This window comes from Mustelus asterias, chromosome 1 (genome assembly GCF_964213995.1).
Source record: "Mustelus asterias chromosome 1, sMusAst1.hap1.1, whole genome shotgun sequence".
Classification (NCBI taxonomy): Eukaryota; Metazoa; Chordata; class Chondrichthyes; order Carcharhiniformes; family Triakidae; genus Mustelus; species Mustelus asterias.
Window position 1 is genome coordinate 195,525,126 of NC_135801.1, and position 18,765 is coordinate 195,543,890.

An 18,765-nucleotide genomic window follows, 5' to 3' on the forward strand; every position below is an offset into this window, starting at 1 on the left:
ATATCAAAGTGGAAGGTGTATTCAATGTCAATCTAATGAGTTTTGACCTGCACAAATGCAACCAACTTCAGGAAGAAGCAGCCAATGATCTACGGCTGAAGGCATCATGCAGAGTTATTGTGAAAATTTAGCCTGATAGGATACAAGAAATACCAAATACCCTTCGATGTTTTTGCTCTTACTCAGATGAACTTGTACCTGAAACTCTTTACCAGGACATATTTACATTTACAGTCACAGTTACACCAGGGACATATGGACATTCCTGGTTCTAAATGGCATATTGTGTCTCAGAGATTTTTCTGCCGTTGTACCTGAATGTTCCATCAGCTGATCTTTGACTTTTAGCTGGATTCGTCCTGGACCTTGAAGTTGGGTTGATGAAGGTTGCAGAGTAATATTTTGCAGCCACTTAATTCCAAGCGGCGGCACGGTAGCACAGTGGTTAGCACTGCTGCTTCACAGCTCCAGGGACCTGGGTTCGATTCCCGGCTTGAGTCACTGTCTGTGTGGAGTTTGCACATTCTCCTCGTGTGTGCGTGGGTTTCCTCCGGGTGCTCCGGTTTCCTCCCACAGTCCAAAGATGTGCGGGTTAGGTTGATTGGCCATGCTAAAATTGCCCCTTAGTGTCCTGGGATGAGTAGGTTAGAGGGATTAGAGGGTAAAATATGTAGGGATATGGAGGTAGGGCCTGGGTGGGATTGTGGTCGGTGCAGACTCGATGGGCCGAATGGCCTCTTTCTGTACTGTAGGGTTTCTATGATTTCTATGATCAGACAGAACTGAGACACTAGTTCCTGCACCCAATCTAAATTATGCTCCTTATTAAGCAGTAAAGCCTGCATAGATCTGAATCTAATCTTTAAATTTAGAGAAGTCAATGCCCAAGAACAATTCAACACATTTAAAAGGGAATTTCCAAACTCATCAAAGACTTGGGAAAATTGGAAACTGTGTTCTACATCATGCTGAAGGCAGGTCCAAAGCGTATGGGTCTGTTTACACCCAGGAAGGTCCCACACCCACTTCTACAACGGGACATGAGTGAAATCATCAACAAGGGGTTATTTTGCCAGGTATGAAACCAGCCAGCATCAGTTCCAAAACTGATACCAGTAGTATCAGTTCCAAAAGCAAATGGATCCATCAGAATCTGCACGACCCAGCAAGGTGGTAGAACTGGAGATACAGTCAATGTCATCTGTACATGAGAACTTAGCTTGCAAAGGGGTGTGGAGGGATATGGTCCAAGTGCAGGTCAATGGGACTAGGTATAAAATGGTTCAGCACAGACAAGAGGGGCCAAAAGGCCTGTTTCTGAGCTGTAATTTTCTATGGTTCTAAGAGTACACAATCTTTACCAAGTTCAACGCAAACAACGGATCAGGAGTCAAAACCTTCATAACACCGTTTGGATGTTACTGCTTCAACCTTGTGCATAATATATGAACATGTTCTTTCTGTCTGCAAAGGACGGTCCTGTGTATTAATAAATGTAGCTACCAGTACACACACACATGTGCCACACTGCAAGCCCGACTAACAACCAATCTTAACTGGGTTGTCAGTGAAATTCCCAGCACACTGAGGATTATTTAGCAAATGTTGTCCAATTACAGAATCATATCTAATTTGGGCACTGTCTTTTGAGTATTGCAAGCAGGGACAATACATCCTGTACCTTGCAGTTGCGAACAACAGAAGGGATAATGCTGTCTTTGGGAGTAGGTCTACATACATAGAAACATAGAAGATAGGAGCAGGAGGAGGCCATTTGGCCCTTCGAACCTGCTCCGCCATTCATTATTATCATGGCTGATCATCCAACTCAGTCACCTAATCCTGCTTTTTCTCCACAACCTTTGATCCCATTCGCCCCAAGTGCTATATCCAGCCGCCTCTTGAATACATTCAATGTTTTGGCATCAACTACTTCCTGTGGTAATGAATTCCACAGGCTCACCACTCTTTGGGAGAAGAAATGTCTCCTCACCTCCGTCATAAATGATCTACCTGAATCCTCAGACTGTGACGCCTGGTTCTGGACTCCACCACCATTGGGAATATCCTCCCTGCATCTACCCTGTCTAGTCCTGTTAGAATTGTATATGTCTCTATGAGATCCCCTCTCATTCATCTGAACTCCAGCGAAAACTCCAGCATCACATTGACAATAAAATTCATATCCACATTACTCCTTTTTTAATAGGCAGAACGCCGTTTTGGCTTGATTGCAGCATCCTGTTCGTGGCAAATGCTAGCTTCACCTGTTGGCCAAAAGCACATGTACACATATTGTGCCTGTTTCAGCGAAACAAAATAAGCGACAGTCATTTGTTGCATCATTCCTCAGGGCAATGTCTTAATCAATCAAAGTTGAACTGCCTGGTTTAAATTTCAAACAATGCTTGGCAGTTAACTGTCAGTCAATATCAACTGATGTATTCTCGATAACAACATCTCTATTAGTCAGAGTCCACTGGCCAGTCAATCAGCACTCTCTTCTCATAAACACTATACATTTGTGGGGGAGGGGGGATTCTCCCAGCCTGCTGTGCTGCAGAGATACCAGTGGAGACCATTTAGCGGGCTCCCTGGTGGGCGCCATGGCCTCCGCGCATCTCCAGCTCCAAGATTTTTGGAGTAATCAGCTCCACGTCAGAAATCGGCACAGTGCTAATTTAAATAGTTAAATTGCCATTTCAATACCAATAGCGGGCCCGGGACTGAAGTCTCCGGACCCACTAGCATCCGCCGCCCCCCCCTCCCCCCACCACCACCGCCCCAGGAGCGGTTCACTCCAGTGGAGTTTACAATTGCTACCCACTAACGGGAAACAGGTGGCTGGCCTGCTGGAGACCCCCCCCCCCACCCCTTCCAGGCGGCCAGGGGTAAGGGGGGTGCCCCCTTTGCAGTGCTAGCCTGACAGTGCCAGCCTGCCTCCCGGCACTGCCCAAGGGGCAAACTTGCAATACCCAAGAACACCTTGGCACCCCCCAGGCAGTGCCAAGGGGGCAGGGCCAGAAGGGGCAGAGACTATAGGGAGCAATCGGTGAAGGTGGGGGGACCTGCTGCCAGTCTACAAATGGATTGCGGGCAGAGGAAGGAAACGGCAAGATCAGGACTGGCCACCTGGGACTGGGGTGGAGGAGGGGGTGTGTGGGGGGGGATCGGAACAGCGGGAGGAGTCGGGGAGATCGGGTGGGGGGGCGGGGACATTGTGTCGGTGAGGGGGGAAATCGGGACTTGCTCGAAGAGGTACGGGAGGCCAGCGATTAGGGGTGGGGGGTTTTCAAGGCCTGCGATGCAGGGTCGCGGGGCTGGCCAGCGGTCAGAGGTCAGTGATCGGGAGGCCAGCAGTGCGGGGCCACTGTGCATACGCTGATCTCCGCTCTGACAGATCGGCGCATGCACAGTGGCCAGCTCTGTGCTATTGTGCCGACCTCTCCAGTGGGAACAGGCCCTGCCCCCTGATTTTCAGTGTAAATCTCACTAGGGCTCCCTGCAGTGCTCAGAGTGTGGAAGATTCATTCTGAAAATCCTGCAATAAAAAACAGCGGGAGTTACTCCAGTTTTCACATGAATTCGGCACTTAGAATGTTTTGGAGAGAATCACCCACTTGTTTTCTCTTAAATTGCATTATTGCAAATTGTTCTGGCGGGATCAAGATAAAAAGCTTTGACAAAATGTTTCTTTTATCAGCAGTTCTCAAATTCTGCACTACCAAACAACTATTTCTAAATGTTTTTAGATATTACATCTTTGAGTAAAGATTACAGTATCATCCCTATCACCAGTTTTAAACTAATTGGTGTGTAGTTTTCTGGCAAGTTCTATTGCCCTTTTGAAATATAATAATTACATTATCATTCCTGTCCTCCTGCACTATTCCATTTTCCAGTAATATTGTTATATAACTAATGGTGCCTCTGCTTTTTCTTCCTGAACTATTTTTAAGATGTGAAGATGTAATTCATCCACACCAGGCGTTTTATCCCCCGTCATTCCGATTAATTTATCAATTATCTCCCCCTTTCTATCTGAAATATTTTATCTTTGTTTCGATCCTTCTCCTCAGGGACTCGGCAGACATAATGGCACCTATGGGATGCCAGCAAAGAGTGGGGGGAATCACAAAGAGAGCAGAGAGAGAGAGAGACAGAAAATCAGCAAGTAAAGAGGGGAAAGAGAATATCAACAAGCAAAGAAGCAACAGTAAAGATCAGACGAGACTTGGCCTGTTGAAAACCTACAGGAAGCAGAGCTTTGGATTAGCTGAGGACCATAGAGGGTGAGGGATAGGAGGGTTGCAAGAGAATGGTGAAAAAGGCACAGATGAGAGCTTCGATTGCTCAGAGAGACACAGATTCTTTTATGCAGGTGAAAGGAGATGGTGCTTTATGATAAAAAGGATACAGGATTAGAACTCAGTTTGGTTGAATTGGACATGGAGGTTGCAAAATCAGAACTTTAATTCCTTGCCTGGTCTCAACCAAAGTGGTTGGAGGAATTGATTCAAAGAACAAAGACCAAAGAAAATTACAGCACAGGAACAGGCCCTTCGGCCCTCCAAGCCTGCACCGACCATGCTGCCCGACTGAACTAAAACCCCCTACCCTTCCGGGGACCATATCCCTCCATTCCCATCCTCTTTATGTATTTGTACAGACACCCCTTAAAACTCACTATCGTACCTGCTTCCACTCCCTCCCCCGGCAGAGGGTTCCACACACCCACCACTCTCTTTGTAAAAAACTTGCCTCGTACATGTCCTTCAAACCTTGCCCCTCACACCTATAACCTATGCCCCCTATGATGCGCAACAATCCATGCAAGACTTCTTGAGAAAGTGAGAGGGCATGGGATCCAAGGGGCTGTTGCCTTGTGGATCCAGAACTGGCTTGCCTGCAGAAGGCAGAGAGTGGCTGTGGAGGGGTCTTTCTCTGCATGGAGGTCAGTGACCAGTGGAGTGCCCCAGGGATCTGTTCTGGGACCCTTGCTGTTTGTCATTTTCATAAATGACCTGGATGAGGAAGTGGAGGGATGGGTTGGTAAGTTTGCTGACGACACCAAGGTAGGTGGTGTTGTGGATAGTTTGGAGGGATGTCAGAAGTTGCAGCGAGACATAGATAGAATGCAAGACTGGGCGGAGAAGTGGCAGATGGACTTCAACCCGGATAAGTGTGTGGTGATCCATTTTGGCAGATCCAATGGGATGAAGCAGCAGTATAATATGAAGGGTACCATTCTTAGCAGTGTAGAGGATCAGAAGGACCTTGGGGTCCGGGTCCATAGGACTCTTAAATCGGCCTCGCAGGTGGAGGATGCGGTCAAGAAGGCGTACGGCGTACTGGCCTTCATTAATCGAGGGATTGAGTTTAGGAGTCGGGAGATAATGCTGCAGCTTTATAGGACCCTGGTTAGACCCCACTTGGAGTACTGCGCGCAGTTCTGGTCACCTCATTACAGGAAAGATGTTGAAGCCATTTGAAAGGGTGCAGAGGAGATTTACAAGGATGTTGCCTGGATTGGGGGGCATGCCTTATGAGGATAGGTTGAGGGAGCTTGGTCTCTTCTCCCTGGAGAGACGAAGGATGAGAGGTGACCTGATAGAGGTTTACAAGATGTTGAGAGGTCTGGATAGGGTAGACTCTCAGAGGCTATTTCCAAGGGCTGAAATGGTTGCTACGAGAGGACACAGGTTTAAGGTGCTGGGGGGTAGGTACAGAGGAGATGTCAGGGGTACGTTTTTCACTCAGAGGGTGGTGGGTGAGTGGAATCGGCTGACGTCGGTGGTGGTGGAGGCAAACTCGTTGGGGTCTTTTAAGAGACTTCTGGATGAGTACATGGGATTTAATGGGATTGAGGGCTATAGATAGGCCTAGAGGTGGGGATGTGATCGGCGCAACTTGTGGGCCGAAGGGCCTGTTTGTGCTGTGGCTTTCTATGTTCTATGTTCTATGTAATCAAGCACGTGGAACAAGGCTTCAGCTATTGAAGGCTTTTATTATCAAACAATGGAACTAACTAACACGAGTACACCAGTTCAGACTGGAGGGGTCCTGCCGGAGCAGAGGGTCTTATACCTCTCCCCCGGAGGCGGGGCCCAACCGGGATGTGCCATATCAACATTTACCACAGGTAAACACCCTAACCCAACAACATTATACAACCCCCACAGTGACAACACCCTAACCCAACAGTAACATAGGAACAACCCCCAGTGGTAACCAACGATGGTTCACCACATTCACCCCTCCTTTAAAAACAAAGGCCGGCGGGGTGCAAAAACAGGTCATATATGTACAAAATTCACAAGTCCAGACGGTCTGGAGGACCCCACCGTCGCTGTGATCTCCTCAACACCGGTTGCGACACCGGAGCAGGTGCTTGCGGTGGCGTTCTCTCCAAAACAGCGTCCGGCTGTCCCCTCGAGGACTCCCGGGCCGGTTGACCCTGGTGAGGCGATGGTGCAGGGGATCCTGGAACCTTCTGTGGTGGCGCCGATCTCCGAGTCTCAGGCAAGCTGTACATGGGAGTATAACTGTTATGCACTGGTCCCGGTGCTGACCGCGCCACGTCTGGGGAAGAAATAAGTGATAGGGGATTTGTGACAGGGGGTATGGGAGCGACAGGAGTTGCTACGTCCCCTGCGGGCGCCAGGTCTCGAATGGAGACTGTGTCCTCTCGCCCGTCAGGATATGCCACATAGGCATACTGAGGGTTGGCGTGGAGGAGTTGGACTGGTTCGACCAAGGGGTCGGACCTGCGGGCCCTCACATGTCGCCGCAGAAGGACGGGTCCTGGGTACGTCAACCAGGCTGGTAATGAGATCCCCGAGGACGACTTCCGAGGGAATGAGAACATCCTCTCGTGGGGAGTAGCATTGGTTGCCGTACACAGGAGGGAGCGGATGGAATGAAGCGCATTTGGAAGGACCTCCTGCCAACGGGAGACTGGAAGGCCCCTGGATTTCAGCGCCAGTAGGACAGCCTTCCAGACTGTAGCATTCTCCCTTTCCACCTGTCCGTTACCCCTAGGGTTGTAGCTCGTGGTTCTACTAGAGGCAATCCCGTATGAGAGCAGGAATTGCCTCAAGTCGTTGCTCATGAACGACGAGCCCCTGTCGCTATGTATGTAGCAGGGGTACCCGAACAGGGTAAAAAGATCACTGAATGCCTTAATCACTGTGGCAGTTGACGTGTCCGCACAGGGGACAACAAACGGGAACCGGGAGTACTCATCTATTATATTGAGAAAATAGACATTCCGGTCCGTTGAGGGAAGGGGGCCCTTAAAATCCACACTCAGCCTCTCGAAGGGGCGAGTGGCCTTGACCAATTGTGCCCGGTCCGGTCGATAAAAGTGCAGTTTGCATTCCGCGCAAATCCGACAGCTTCTCGTCACTGACCTGACATCCTCCACCGAGTAGGGCAGGTTGCGGGCTTTTACGAAGTGGTAGAGTCGGGTGAATCCAGGATGGCACAGGTCATTGTGGAGGGCCTTCAAGCGGTCCTCCTGCATGATGGCGCATGTTCCGCGCGAGAGGGCATCCGAGGGCTCATTGAGCTTCCCTGGACGATACATAATATCGTAATTATAGGTGGAGAGCTCAATTCTCCACCGCAAGATCTTATCGTTCTTGATCTTGCCCCTCTGCGTGTTACTGAACATAAACGCCACGGATCGTTGATCCGTGATCAGAGTGAACCGCTTCCCCGCCAGGTAATGGCGCCAGTGTCTGACGGCCTCCACAATGGCCTGAGCCTCCTTCTCCACCGCTGAGTGCCGAATTTCGGGGCCTTGAAGGGTGCGGGAAAAGAACGCGACGGGCCTGCCTGCCTGGTTTAGTGTGGCGGCTAGGGCGAAATCAGATGCATCACTCTCCACCTGGAAAGGGATGGATTCATCCACCGCGTGCATCGTGGCTTTCGCAATGTCGCTTTTCAAAGCCTTGAAGGGCAATTGGGCCTCCGGCGTGAGTGGGAAGGTCGTGGACTTGATGAGCGGACGAGCTTTGTCCACGTAGTTGGGGACCCACTGCGCATAATATGAAAAGAAACCGAGGCATCTCCTCAGTGCTTTTGTGCTAGCGGGCAAGGGAAGTTCAGTAAGCGGGCGCATATGGTCTGGATCAGGGCCAATTACCCCGTTTTCCACCACGTATCCAAGGATAGCTAACCTGCGCGTACGGAATACGCACTTCTCCCTGTTATAGGTCAGATTCAGGCAAGATGCAGTGCGCAGGAAGTGTTGGAGATTCGTGTCATGGTCCTGCTGGTCATGGCCGCAGATGGTGACGTTATCCAGGTACGGGAAGGTAGCCCGCAACCCGTTCTGGTCCACCATTCGGTCCATAGCACGCTGGAAGACCGAGACCCCATTGGTGACACCAAATGGAACCCTGAGAAAATGGTATAGACGACCATCCGCCTCAAAAGCCGTATATTGTCGGTCCTCTGGGCGGATGGGGAGTTGATGGTAGGCGGACTTAAGGTCTATGGTAGAGAACACCCGGTACTGCGCAATCTGATTGACCATATCAGAAATGCGCGGGAGAGGATACGCATCCAGCTGCGTATAACGGTTAATGGTCTGACTGTAGTCGATGACCATCCGAGGTTTGTTCCCGCTTTTAACCACCACGACCTGCGCTCTCCACGGACTAGTACTGGCCTGTATGATCCCTTCCTTGAGGAGCCGCTGAACCTCAGATCTGATAAAGATCCGGTCTTCAGCGCTGTAACGCCTACTCTTAGTAGCGATGGGCTTGCAGCCTGGTACCAGATTCTTAAATAAGGAAGGTGTGGTGATTTTTAGTGTGGAAAGATTGCATGCGGGGCGCTTTGGGCAATTTGGAGGCTGCGGCTGATTCCCTACTGCCAGTGAAGGGAGTGGCCCACCGTACTGTAGGATCACACTCTTCATGTGGACCATAAAATTTAGTCCGAGGAGAATTGGCGCACAAAGGTGCGGTAACACAAGGAGCCTGTATTGCTCGTAAATTGTGCCCTGTACCTCTAGGGTTACCATACACCGTCCTTGGATCGGTACAGACCGGGACCGTGATGCCATGGAAATTGTCTGTTTGGCAGGTAGAACCCGGAGTCCACACCTTTTAGCAGTGTCAGGGTGAATAAAACTCTCGGTGCTCCCACTGTCAAACAGACAATACACAGTACGACCATTTACCTTGATGTTCATCATGGAATTATCAAGCCTGTGGTGCTTTGTCTGGTCCAGAGAGATCGACGCCACCGTTGGCCCCTGGGCGTCACTGCATGCAGCCGAGGTTGATGCTGAGGACCCCTGCTGGTCGCTCCTAGTCGTCGTGGACCATGATGGCCGCCCCCATGAATCGCACGTGGGTGAGGGCGCCAAACGTAGCGACTCCTGGTGGTCTTCCTCCTCCTCCGTCAGCCACGATGGCGCCGTCCTGGATTCGCACGTGGTCGGACCTCGTGGGTACTGCGACGCCGAAGGAGATTGTCTCCGCTCTGGAGGGTCACAGGCTGCACTGCCGTTTTTGGGCTTCAACCTGCAAACTTTAGCATAGTGGCCCTTTTTACCACACTGGCTGCAGATTGCCGTTTTTGCAGGACACTGTTGCCGTGAATGCTTGGCCCCACCGCAAAAATAGCATCGCTGGCCGCCTGGAGCTGCCGCCATCGTCAGATCGATCTGGGAGCGCGAGCCCGTGGGGCGAGGAGGGATTTGTGCTTGCTCCTGCCACGTTGTCTCCACGTGGTCCTCGGGGTACAGAGCCAAGCTTTTCGACGCTGCTTCCAGCATCTCAGCCATCTCCATCGCTTGGGTCAAGTTGAGGTTCCCTTTCTCCAGTAACTTAAGCCGGATGTACAAGGACCATACCCCTGCTACGAACGCATCTCGGGCGAGGTCGTACATATATTGTTCTGCTGATACGTCTTTACAATCGCAACCCCTGGCAAGCTGCAAGAGCTCATTGGCGTAGTCCTCCATGGTTTCGCCCGACTGCCGACGTCGTGTAGCGAGGAGGTAACGAGCGTGTATCTCGTTGGGTGGTTTCGTGTATCGTTTCTTCAAGAGCTCGACGGCCCTCGGGTAAGTGGTGGCCGCACGAATCGCAAGATAAATCGTGTCACTTACCCTTGCGTGGAGGACCTGGAGTTTGTCGTTGTCTGTAGTAACAGCTGCAGAGGCTGCCAGGTAGTCTTCGAAACACTTCCACCAGTGGTCGAAGGTGTTAGCGGCACCGACCGCACGTGGGTCCAGCGCCAGACGTTCTGGTTTTAATATTTGTTCCATACTCCCTTTTTACTGTTGAGAGTTTTATGTTTGCTAATAAAATTGATGCGCGACAATCAAGCACGTGGAACAAGGCTTCAGCTATTGAAGGCTTTTATTAGCAAACAATGGAACTAACTAACACGAGTACACCAGTTCAGACTGGAGGGGTCCTGCCGGAGCAGAGGGTCTTATACCTCTCCCCCGGAGGCGGGGCCCGACCGGGATGTGCCATAACAACATTTACCACAGGTAAACACCCTAACCCAACAACATTATACAACCCCCACAGTGACAACACCCTAACCCAACAGTAACATAGGAACAACCCCCAGTGGTAACCAACGATGGTTCACCACACCCTAGTAGTTGACTCTACCATCCTGGGAAAAAACCTCTGACTATCCACTGTCCATATCCCTCATAATCTTGTAGACTTCTATCAGGTCGCCCCTCAACCTCCGTCGCTCCAGTGAGAACAAAGTTTCTCCAACCTCTCCTCATAGCTAATGCCCTCCATACCAGGCAACATCCTGGTAAATCTTTTCTGTACCCTCTCCAAAGCCTCCACATCTTTCTGGTAGTGTGGTGACCAGAATTGAACACTATGTTCCAAGTGCAGCCTAACTAACGTTCTATAAAGCTGCAACATGACTTGACAATTTTTAACTCAATGCCCCGGCCGATGAAGGCAAGCATGCCGTATGCCTTCTTGACTACCTCCTCCACCTGCATTGTCACTTTCAGTGACCTGTGTGCCTGTACACCCAGATCCCTCTGCCTATCAATACCCTTAAGGGTTCTGTCATTTATTATATATTTCCTATTTGGAATCGATTTTCCAAAATGCATTACCTCACATTTGTATGGATTAAACTCCATCTGTCATCTCTCCGCCCAAGTCTCCAGCTGATCTATATCCTGCTGTATCCTCTGATGGTCCTCATCGCTATCTGCAAATCCACCAACCTTTGTGTTGTCCGCAAGCTTACTAATCAATCCAGTTACATTTTCCTCCAAATCATTTATGTATATTACAAACAGCAAAGGTCCCAACACTGATCCCTGAAGAATGCCACTTGTCACAGCCCTCCATTCAGAAACGCACCCTTCCACTGCCACCCTCTGTCTTCTATGACTGAGTAAGACGTCTCACAACACCAGGTTAAAGTCCAACAGGTTTATTTGGTAGCAAATACCATAAGCTTTCGGAGCACAGCTCCTTCGTCAGATGGAGTGGATATCTGTTCTCAAACAGTGCAAACAGACACAGAAATCAAATTACAGAATACTGATTAGAATGCAAATCTCTACAGCCAGCCAGGTCTTAAATGTACAGACAATGTGGGTGGAGGGAGCATTCAACACAGGTTAAAGAGATGTGTATTGTCTCCAGACAGAACAGCTAGTGAGATTCTGCAAGCCCAGGAGGCAAGCTGTGGGGGTTACTGATAATGTGACATAAATCCAACATCCCGGTTTAGGCCGTCCTCATGTGTGCAGAACTTGGCTATCAGTTTCTGCTGAGCGACTCTGCGCTGTCGTGTGTCGTGAAGGCCGCCTTGGAGAACGCTTACCTGAAGATCCAAGGCTGAATGCCCGTGACTGCCCGTGATTCAGCCTTGGATCTTCAGGTAAGCGTTCTCCAAGGCGGCCTTCACGACACACGACAGCACAGAGTCGCTGAGCAGAAACTGATAGCCAAGTTCCGCACACATGAGGACGGCCTCAACCGGGATGTTGGATTTATGTCACATTATCAGTAACCCCCACAGCTTGCCTCCTGGACTTGCAGAATTTCACTAGCTGTTCTGTCTGGAGACAATACACATCTCTTTAACCTGTGTTGAATGCTCCCTCCACCCACATTGTCTGGACATTTAAGACCTGGCTGGCTGTAGAGATTTGCATTCTAATCAGTATTCTGTAATTTGATTTCTGTGTCTGTTTGCACTGTTTGAGAACAGATATCCACTCCATCTGACGAAGGAGCTGTGCTCCGAAAGCTTATGGTATTTGCTACCAAATAAACCTGTTGGACTTTAACCTGGTGTTGTGAGACTTCTTACTGTACCTCCCCTGTAGCCAGTGAGGATACAAAGATTTCTCTCAAGGCCCCAGCAATTTCCTCCCTTGCCTCTCTCAGTATTCTGGGGTATATCCCATCAGGCCCTGGGGACTTGTCTACCTTAATGTTTCTCAAGAACCCCAATACCTCCTCCTTTTTGATCTCAACATGACTCAAACTAACTACACACCCTTTCCCAGACTCATCATCCACCAAGTCCTTGTCTTTAGTGAATACTGACACAAAGTACTCATTTAATACCTCACCCAATTCCTCCGGCTCCATGCATAGATTCCCTCTCCTGTCCTTGAGTGGGCCAACCCTCTCCTGGCTACCCTCTTGCTCTTTGTATATAGAAACATAGAAAAACTACCGCACAATACAGGCCCTTCAGCCCACAAAGTTGTGCCAAACATGTCCCTACCTTAGCGATTACTAGGCTTACCTATAACTCTCTATCTTACTAAGTTCCATGTACTTATCTAAAAGTCTCTTAAAAGATCCTATCGAATCCGCCTGCACCACCGTTGCTGGCAGCCCATTCCACGCACCCACCACCCTCTGAGTGAAAAACTTACCCCTGACATCTGCTCTGTACCTACTCCCCAGCACCTTAAACCTGTGTCCTCTTGTAGCAACCATTTCAGCCCTAGGAAAACGCCTCTGACTGTCCACTCGATCAATACCTCTCAACATCTTATACACCTCTATCAGGTCACCCCTCATCCTTCGTCTCTCCAAGGAGAAAAGGCTGAGCTCACTCAACCTATCCTCATAAGGCACGCTCCCCAACCCAGGCAACATCCTTGTAAATCTCCTCTACACCCTTTCTATGGCTTCCATATCCTTCCTGTAATGAGGCGACCAGAACTGAGCACAGTACTCCAAGTGGGGTCTGACCAGGGTTCTATATAGCTGCAACATTATCTCACAACTCCAAAACTCAATTCCTCGATTGATGAAGGCCAGTACACCATACGCCTTCTTAACCACAGCCTCAACCTGCACAGCTGCTTTGAGCGTCCTATGAACTCAGACCCCAAGATCCTTCTGATCTTCCACACTGCTAAGAGTCCTACCATTAATATTATATTCCGCCATCCTATTTGACCTGCCAAAATGAACTACCTCACACTTATCTGGGTTGAACTCCATCTGCCACTTCTCCGCTCAGTCTTGCATCCTATCAATGTCTCGCTGCAACTTCTGACATCCCTCCACACTATCCACAACACCTCCAACCTTTGTGTCATCAGCAAACTTACCAACCCATCCCTCCACTTCCTCATCCATTTATCAAAATCACAAAGAGTAAGAGTCCCAGAACAGATCCCTGGGGCACTCCACTGGTGACCGACCTCCATGCAGAATATGACCCATCTATAACCACTCTTTGCCTTCTGTGGGCAAGCCAGTTCTGGATCCACAAAGCAATGTCCCCTTGGATCCCATGCCCTCTCACTTTCTCAATAAGCCTTGCATGGAGCACCTTATCAAATGCCTTGCTGAAGTCCATATATACTACATCTACTGCTCTTCCTTCATCAATGTGTTTAGTCACATCATCAAAAAATTCAATCAGGCGGTATAAATATCCTTGGGATTTTTCTTAATCCTGCTGGCTAATGATTTTTCGTGACCCCTTTTAGCCCTCCTTACTCCTTGCTTCAGTTTCTTTCTACTTTCCTTGTATTCCACACTTGCTTCGTATGTTCCCAGCCCCCTAGCTTTGACAAATGCTTTCTTTTTCTCTTTGACTGGGCTCACAATATCTCTCGTTATCCAAGGTTCCCAAAACTCGCCATACTTATCCTTCATCCTTACAGGAATGTGCCGGTCCTGAATCCCTATCAACTTACACTTGAAAGCCTCCCATATGCCAGATGTTGATTTGCCCTCAAACATCTGCCCCCAATCTACATTCTTCAGTTCCTGCCTAATATTGTTGTAATTAGCCTTCCCCCAATTTAGTACCTTAATTTCAGGACTCCACTTATCTTTATCCATCAGTATCTTAAAGCTTACTGAACTGTGGTCACTGTTTCCGAACTGCCCCCCTACTGAAACGCCGAGCACCTGGCCGGGCTCATTCCCCAATACTAGGTCCAGTATGGCCTTTTCCCTAGTTGGACTATCTACATACTGTTTCAAGAAGCCCTCCTGGATGCTCCTTACAAACTCTGCCCCATCCACGCCCCTAGCACTAAGTGAGTCCCAGTCAATATAGGGGAAGTTAAAATCTCCCACCTCAACAACCCTGTTACTTTTACACCTTGCCAAAATCTGTCTACATATCTGTTCCTCTATCTCCTGCTGTCTGTAGGGTGGCCTATAGTAAACCCCCAACATTGTGACTACACCCTTCCTATTCCTGAGCCCTACCCATATTGCCTCGCTGTACGAGCCCTCCGAGGTATCCTCCCGGAGTACAGCTGTGATATTCTCCTTAACCAGTCGTGCAACTTTTACATCTCCCTCTATCCCACCTGAAACATCTGTATCCTGGAATGTTAAGCTGCCTATCCTGTCCTTCCCTTAACCTAGTCTCTGTAATTGCAGCATCATAGTTCCAAGTACTAATTCCAACGTTTGGTTTCATTATCCAAGGGTTAGGAGAGAAGAAAAATCATGCTATTCTTGCTCAGGTGAGCCCTGCCCTTCTGTAAACATCGAGTGCTGATTAGATTGGGTGATGTAACTGAATGAAAAATTGCCACTCAAGACACCCACAAGCTGTACCCCATGTCATTGTCAGGAGATGCAGAAATTGGAGAGTAAGGGCAAGAAAGTGAAAGGTTATCATGAAACTAAGACTGATGTTACTTTGAGATTCATCTAGTGTTATAGGGAGAGAACTGGAGAGCTCAAACATGGGCTGGTTACCACCTACCGTCACCCTCTTCTCAGCTGATGAATCAGTACTCCTCCATGCTGATTAATCAGCAATCTGAAGAAGGACAGAGATGGCAACGGCACAGACTGTACTCTGGGTGGGGGATTTCAATACCTATCAACAAGAATGGCTCGGTAGCACCACTACTCACCTAGGTGACAGAGTCTTTAAGGACATAACTGTTAGACTGAGTCTGCAGGAGGTGGTGATTGAACCAACAAGGGAGAAAATCCTCCTTGAACTTATCCTCACCACATGTTACAAATTTATCTGTCCATGGCAGTATTGGTAGAAGTGATCACCGCACAATCCTTGTACAGATCGCTGAAAATACCTTCACATTGAGGATATCTCCCACTGTGATATGTGCCACTACCACCATGCTAAATGAGATAGATTTCAAACAAATTAAGCAGCTCAAAATTGGACATCCATGAGGTGCTGTGTGCTACCAACGGTGGCAGGTATTCAACCACAATCTGGAACCTTGTGGCCAAATGCAGGCAAATGGGGTTAGCTTAGATGGGCATTTTGGTCGGCATGGACCAGTTTGGGCCGAAGGGCCTGTCTCCGTGTCCTAGATTCTAAGATTCTGAAGATACCAAGGTTTGGCTGCTAATAGTAGCTCAATACCCTTGGTAGAAAGCAGACATTTAGTATGCACTGACCCACATTAGGCCTGAGATGAGAGCTGCATTGCACACAAGTGGCCTGGCTTCCCCAGTCAAATAGACTGCTGACGTTCTGCTTTGAAGAAAGCTTGCTTGGCAGTGGCAGGCATGTGGAGCCTGCCCTCCCTCCAGCATGTGTCATTACATTGGGGAGAGGCGAGGAGAAACTCACACACAGTAACAAAAGTGGCACTGTAGAGTCCTGCTCCATCACTAATGTCACTCATTTCTGCTCCTGATAGCATTGCCTTTTTCCCCTGCCTCAGCTTGTGAGTTGCTGAAACCCTTATCCATACCTTTCTATCTTGAAACTTAGATATTCATGGTTGGCTAAGTAAGTCTTGATCATAAAATTCTCATCCTATTTTTAAATCCTTCCATTCCCTCCCCCAACCGGCACGGTGGCACAGTGGTTAGCACTGCTGCTTCACAACTCCAGGGACCCGGGTTCGAATCCCGGCTTGGGTCACTGTCTGTGTGGAGTTTGCACATTCTCCTCGTGTCTGCGTGGGTTTCCTCCGGGTGCTCTGGTTTCCTCCCACAGTCCAAAGATGTGCAGGTTAGGTTGATTGGCCATGCTAAAATTGCCCTTAGTGTCCTGAGATGCGTAGGTTAGAGGGATTAGTGGGTAAATATGTAGGGATATGGGGGTAGGGCCTGGGTGGGATTGTGGTCAGTGCAGACTCGATGGGCCAGATGGCCTCTTTCTGTACTGTAGGGTTTCTATGAACCTTGCCTATCTCTTTAATACCTCCCCCATTCCATCTCTGTATTCTCTACCCCTATAATCCACCTTCAACTGGCCTCTAAAGCATCCAAATCTTTTAATCACTCCTTCTTTCAGTGCCTTTGGCGGATGAAGCCCTAAGCTCTGGAATTCCCTCCCTCAGATGCTTCTTAAAACCTATCTCTTTGAATGAGTTTGTGGTCACCTGACACATATCTCCTTATATGACTGGATACCACATTTTTGTTTTATAATGTTCCCGTGCAGTGACTTGAGGCGTTCTATTAAAATCACTATCGAGAAACCCAAGCTGATCTCTTTCGTTTTTATCTTGTAGATTGAAACTTCAAAACTGGAGCCAGAGATCAAGACAGCAACTTCTGACAAGAGTGTCTTTTATAATAAGGGGCTGTGAGGATCTGGGATGTTTCAGGCAGCAGGAGCTGCTCACTACATGAAGAAAAATTCTGGTTAATCATGATCGATGATTGGTGATAATTGGGAAATATTCACAGAAAGGGATGTTACTCACCTTATTTTAACTAAATCACTGGTGTCTAAAAATCAAGTAATAACTGCAATGCTAACAAGTTACTGACAGGGTCTCACATCAGTATCCAATTTACAAATGAATTGATACCTCTGTTGACTCGGTACGAATGTGTCATCCAGTGTGGTACTAAGCCACAAACCAAGTCCCATTGTACCTGGTGCTGATGCTGAGCGGTCCAGCACAGCACATGAGAAGATAAATAGAAGTTGAAGTAGACATTTCACGCCTTCTCTGCCACTCAACAAGGTTATGATTGTTCTTCTACTTCAACTCCACTTCCCACACTAACCCCAAATCCCTCAATTCCCTCCGTACCTGAAAAAGCTGGGAGGTTCATCCCACTTCACACTGGAAGAGTTATCCATTTTGTCACGTTTCTTTCTCCAAACCATTGCAAGAGATGGATGTAACTCCACTGGTGCCTATTCCAGCTTCCTCACACTGTCACTCGACACCCCTCGAACTAGAACCTGTAACAGCCTCACATTGACAGGACTATCCAACCTCTCGGCTGACAAATCCTTGTACAGCTTCACTCTGGCCCCCAGGTGAAGAATGTGAAGATACAAAAGCAACATCAAACTACTCCAAAAAGGGGAATAACGAGTTGTGGAGCAGCAGCAATGGCTGCAATGGCTTCTGAATCTTGGAGAACTGAAGAGAACCTCCTCAGCCATGAAGCTATCTGTGAGGCCCTTGATGTTTAGTAACATCAGATGATGCAGTCGCACTAAATGACTTATTCTAAAATCAAACTGAATGCAGGATTAACGCTGTTAATGGATATTAATTATGAGAATGTTGTAAAGAGTAACAAGTGTAATTGTCTTCCATAATTTCTAAACCCAGCTAATACTATTATTTCACACACACGTACCTCTGCAGCTGCTTTTATATTGGGATTGGTGTGAAGTTCAGACATTAACCAGCAGACAAGCAGCCCTGGAGAAAGGGTAGGTTGACCAAGGTCAGTGGTTAAACAGATCCCACAATAGCAATCCACAGTCTGACACCACACCTAACACACGCAATGTGAAAATCAGTGACTTAACAGAATTGACTCACTGGCTAACTTTAAATGAGAGTGTTTAAATAATAAAATAATCACTGAAGCAAAATAATCTTTTCTTTTCTCCGTCTTTTGTCTGTTATTCGGCATCTGGAGTCATACCTGGCACAAAGGAAGACAATTGTGGTTGTTGGAGATCAATCATCTCAGTCCCGGGAGATCACTGCACAGTGGTTAGCACTGCTGTCTCAAAGCGCCACTGACCCGGGTTCAATTTCGGCCTTGGGTGACTGTCTCTGAGGAGTCTGCACGTTCTCCCTGTGTCTGCATGGGTTTCCTCCAGGTGGTCTAGTTTCCTCCCACAGTCCAAAGATGTGCAGATTAAGTGGATTGGCCATGCTAAATTACTCCTTAATGTCCTAAAATGTGTAGGTTGGGGGATTACCAGGATAAATACGGGGTTAGGGCCTGGGCCTATTGGAGAGCCGGTGCACACTCAATGGGCTGAAAGGCCTCCTTCTGCAATGCAGGGATTCTATGAATAAGGTATTTCGCTCCAGATGTGATTCTATTGATC

General features: G+C 48.4%; 1 protein-coding gene across 2 annotated transcripts in view; it reads left to right on the forward strand.

Moving 5' to 3' along the window:
• The window catches only part of LOC144501188 (sideroflexin-5-like), a 220,688-nt gene extending 202,400 nt beyond the window's left edge, over positions 1-18,288 (forward strand). For both annotated transcript variants that reach the window (XM_078224621.1, XM_078224630.1), the window contains one exon: positions 16,964-18,288. In XM_078224621.1, coding sequence (XP_078080747.1) covers positions 16,964-17,041 — 78 coding nt within the window. In that variant the 3' untranslated portion in view covers positions 17,042-18,288. The remainder of the gene's footprint in view (positions 1-16,963) is intronic.
• The last annotated feature ends 477 nt before the right edge of the window (positions 18,289-18,765 follow it).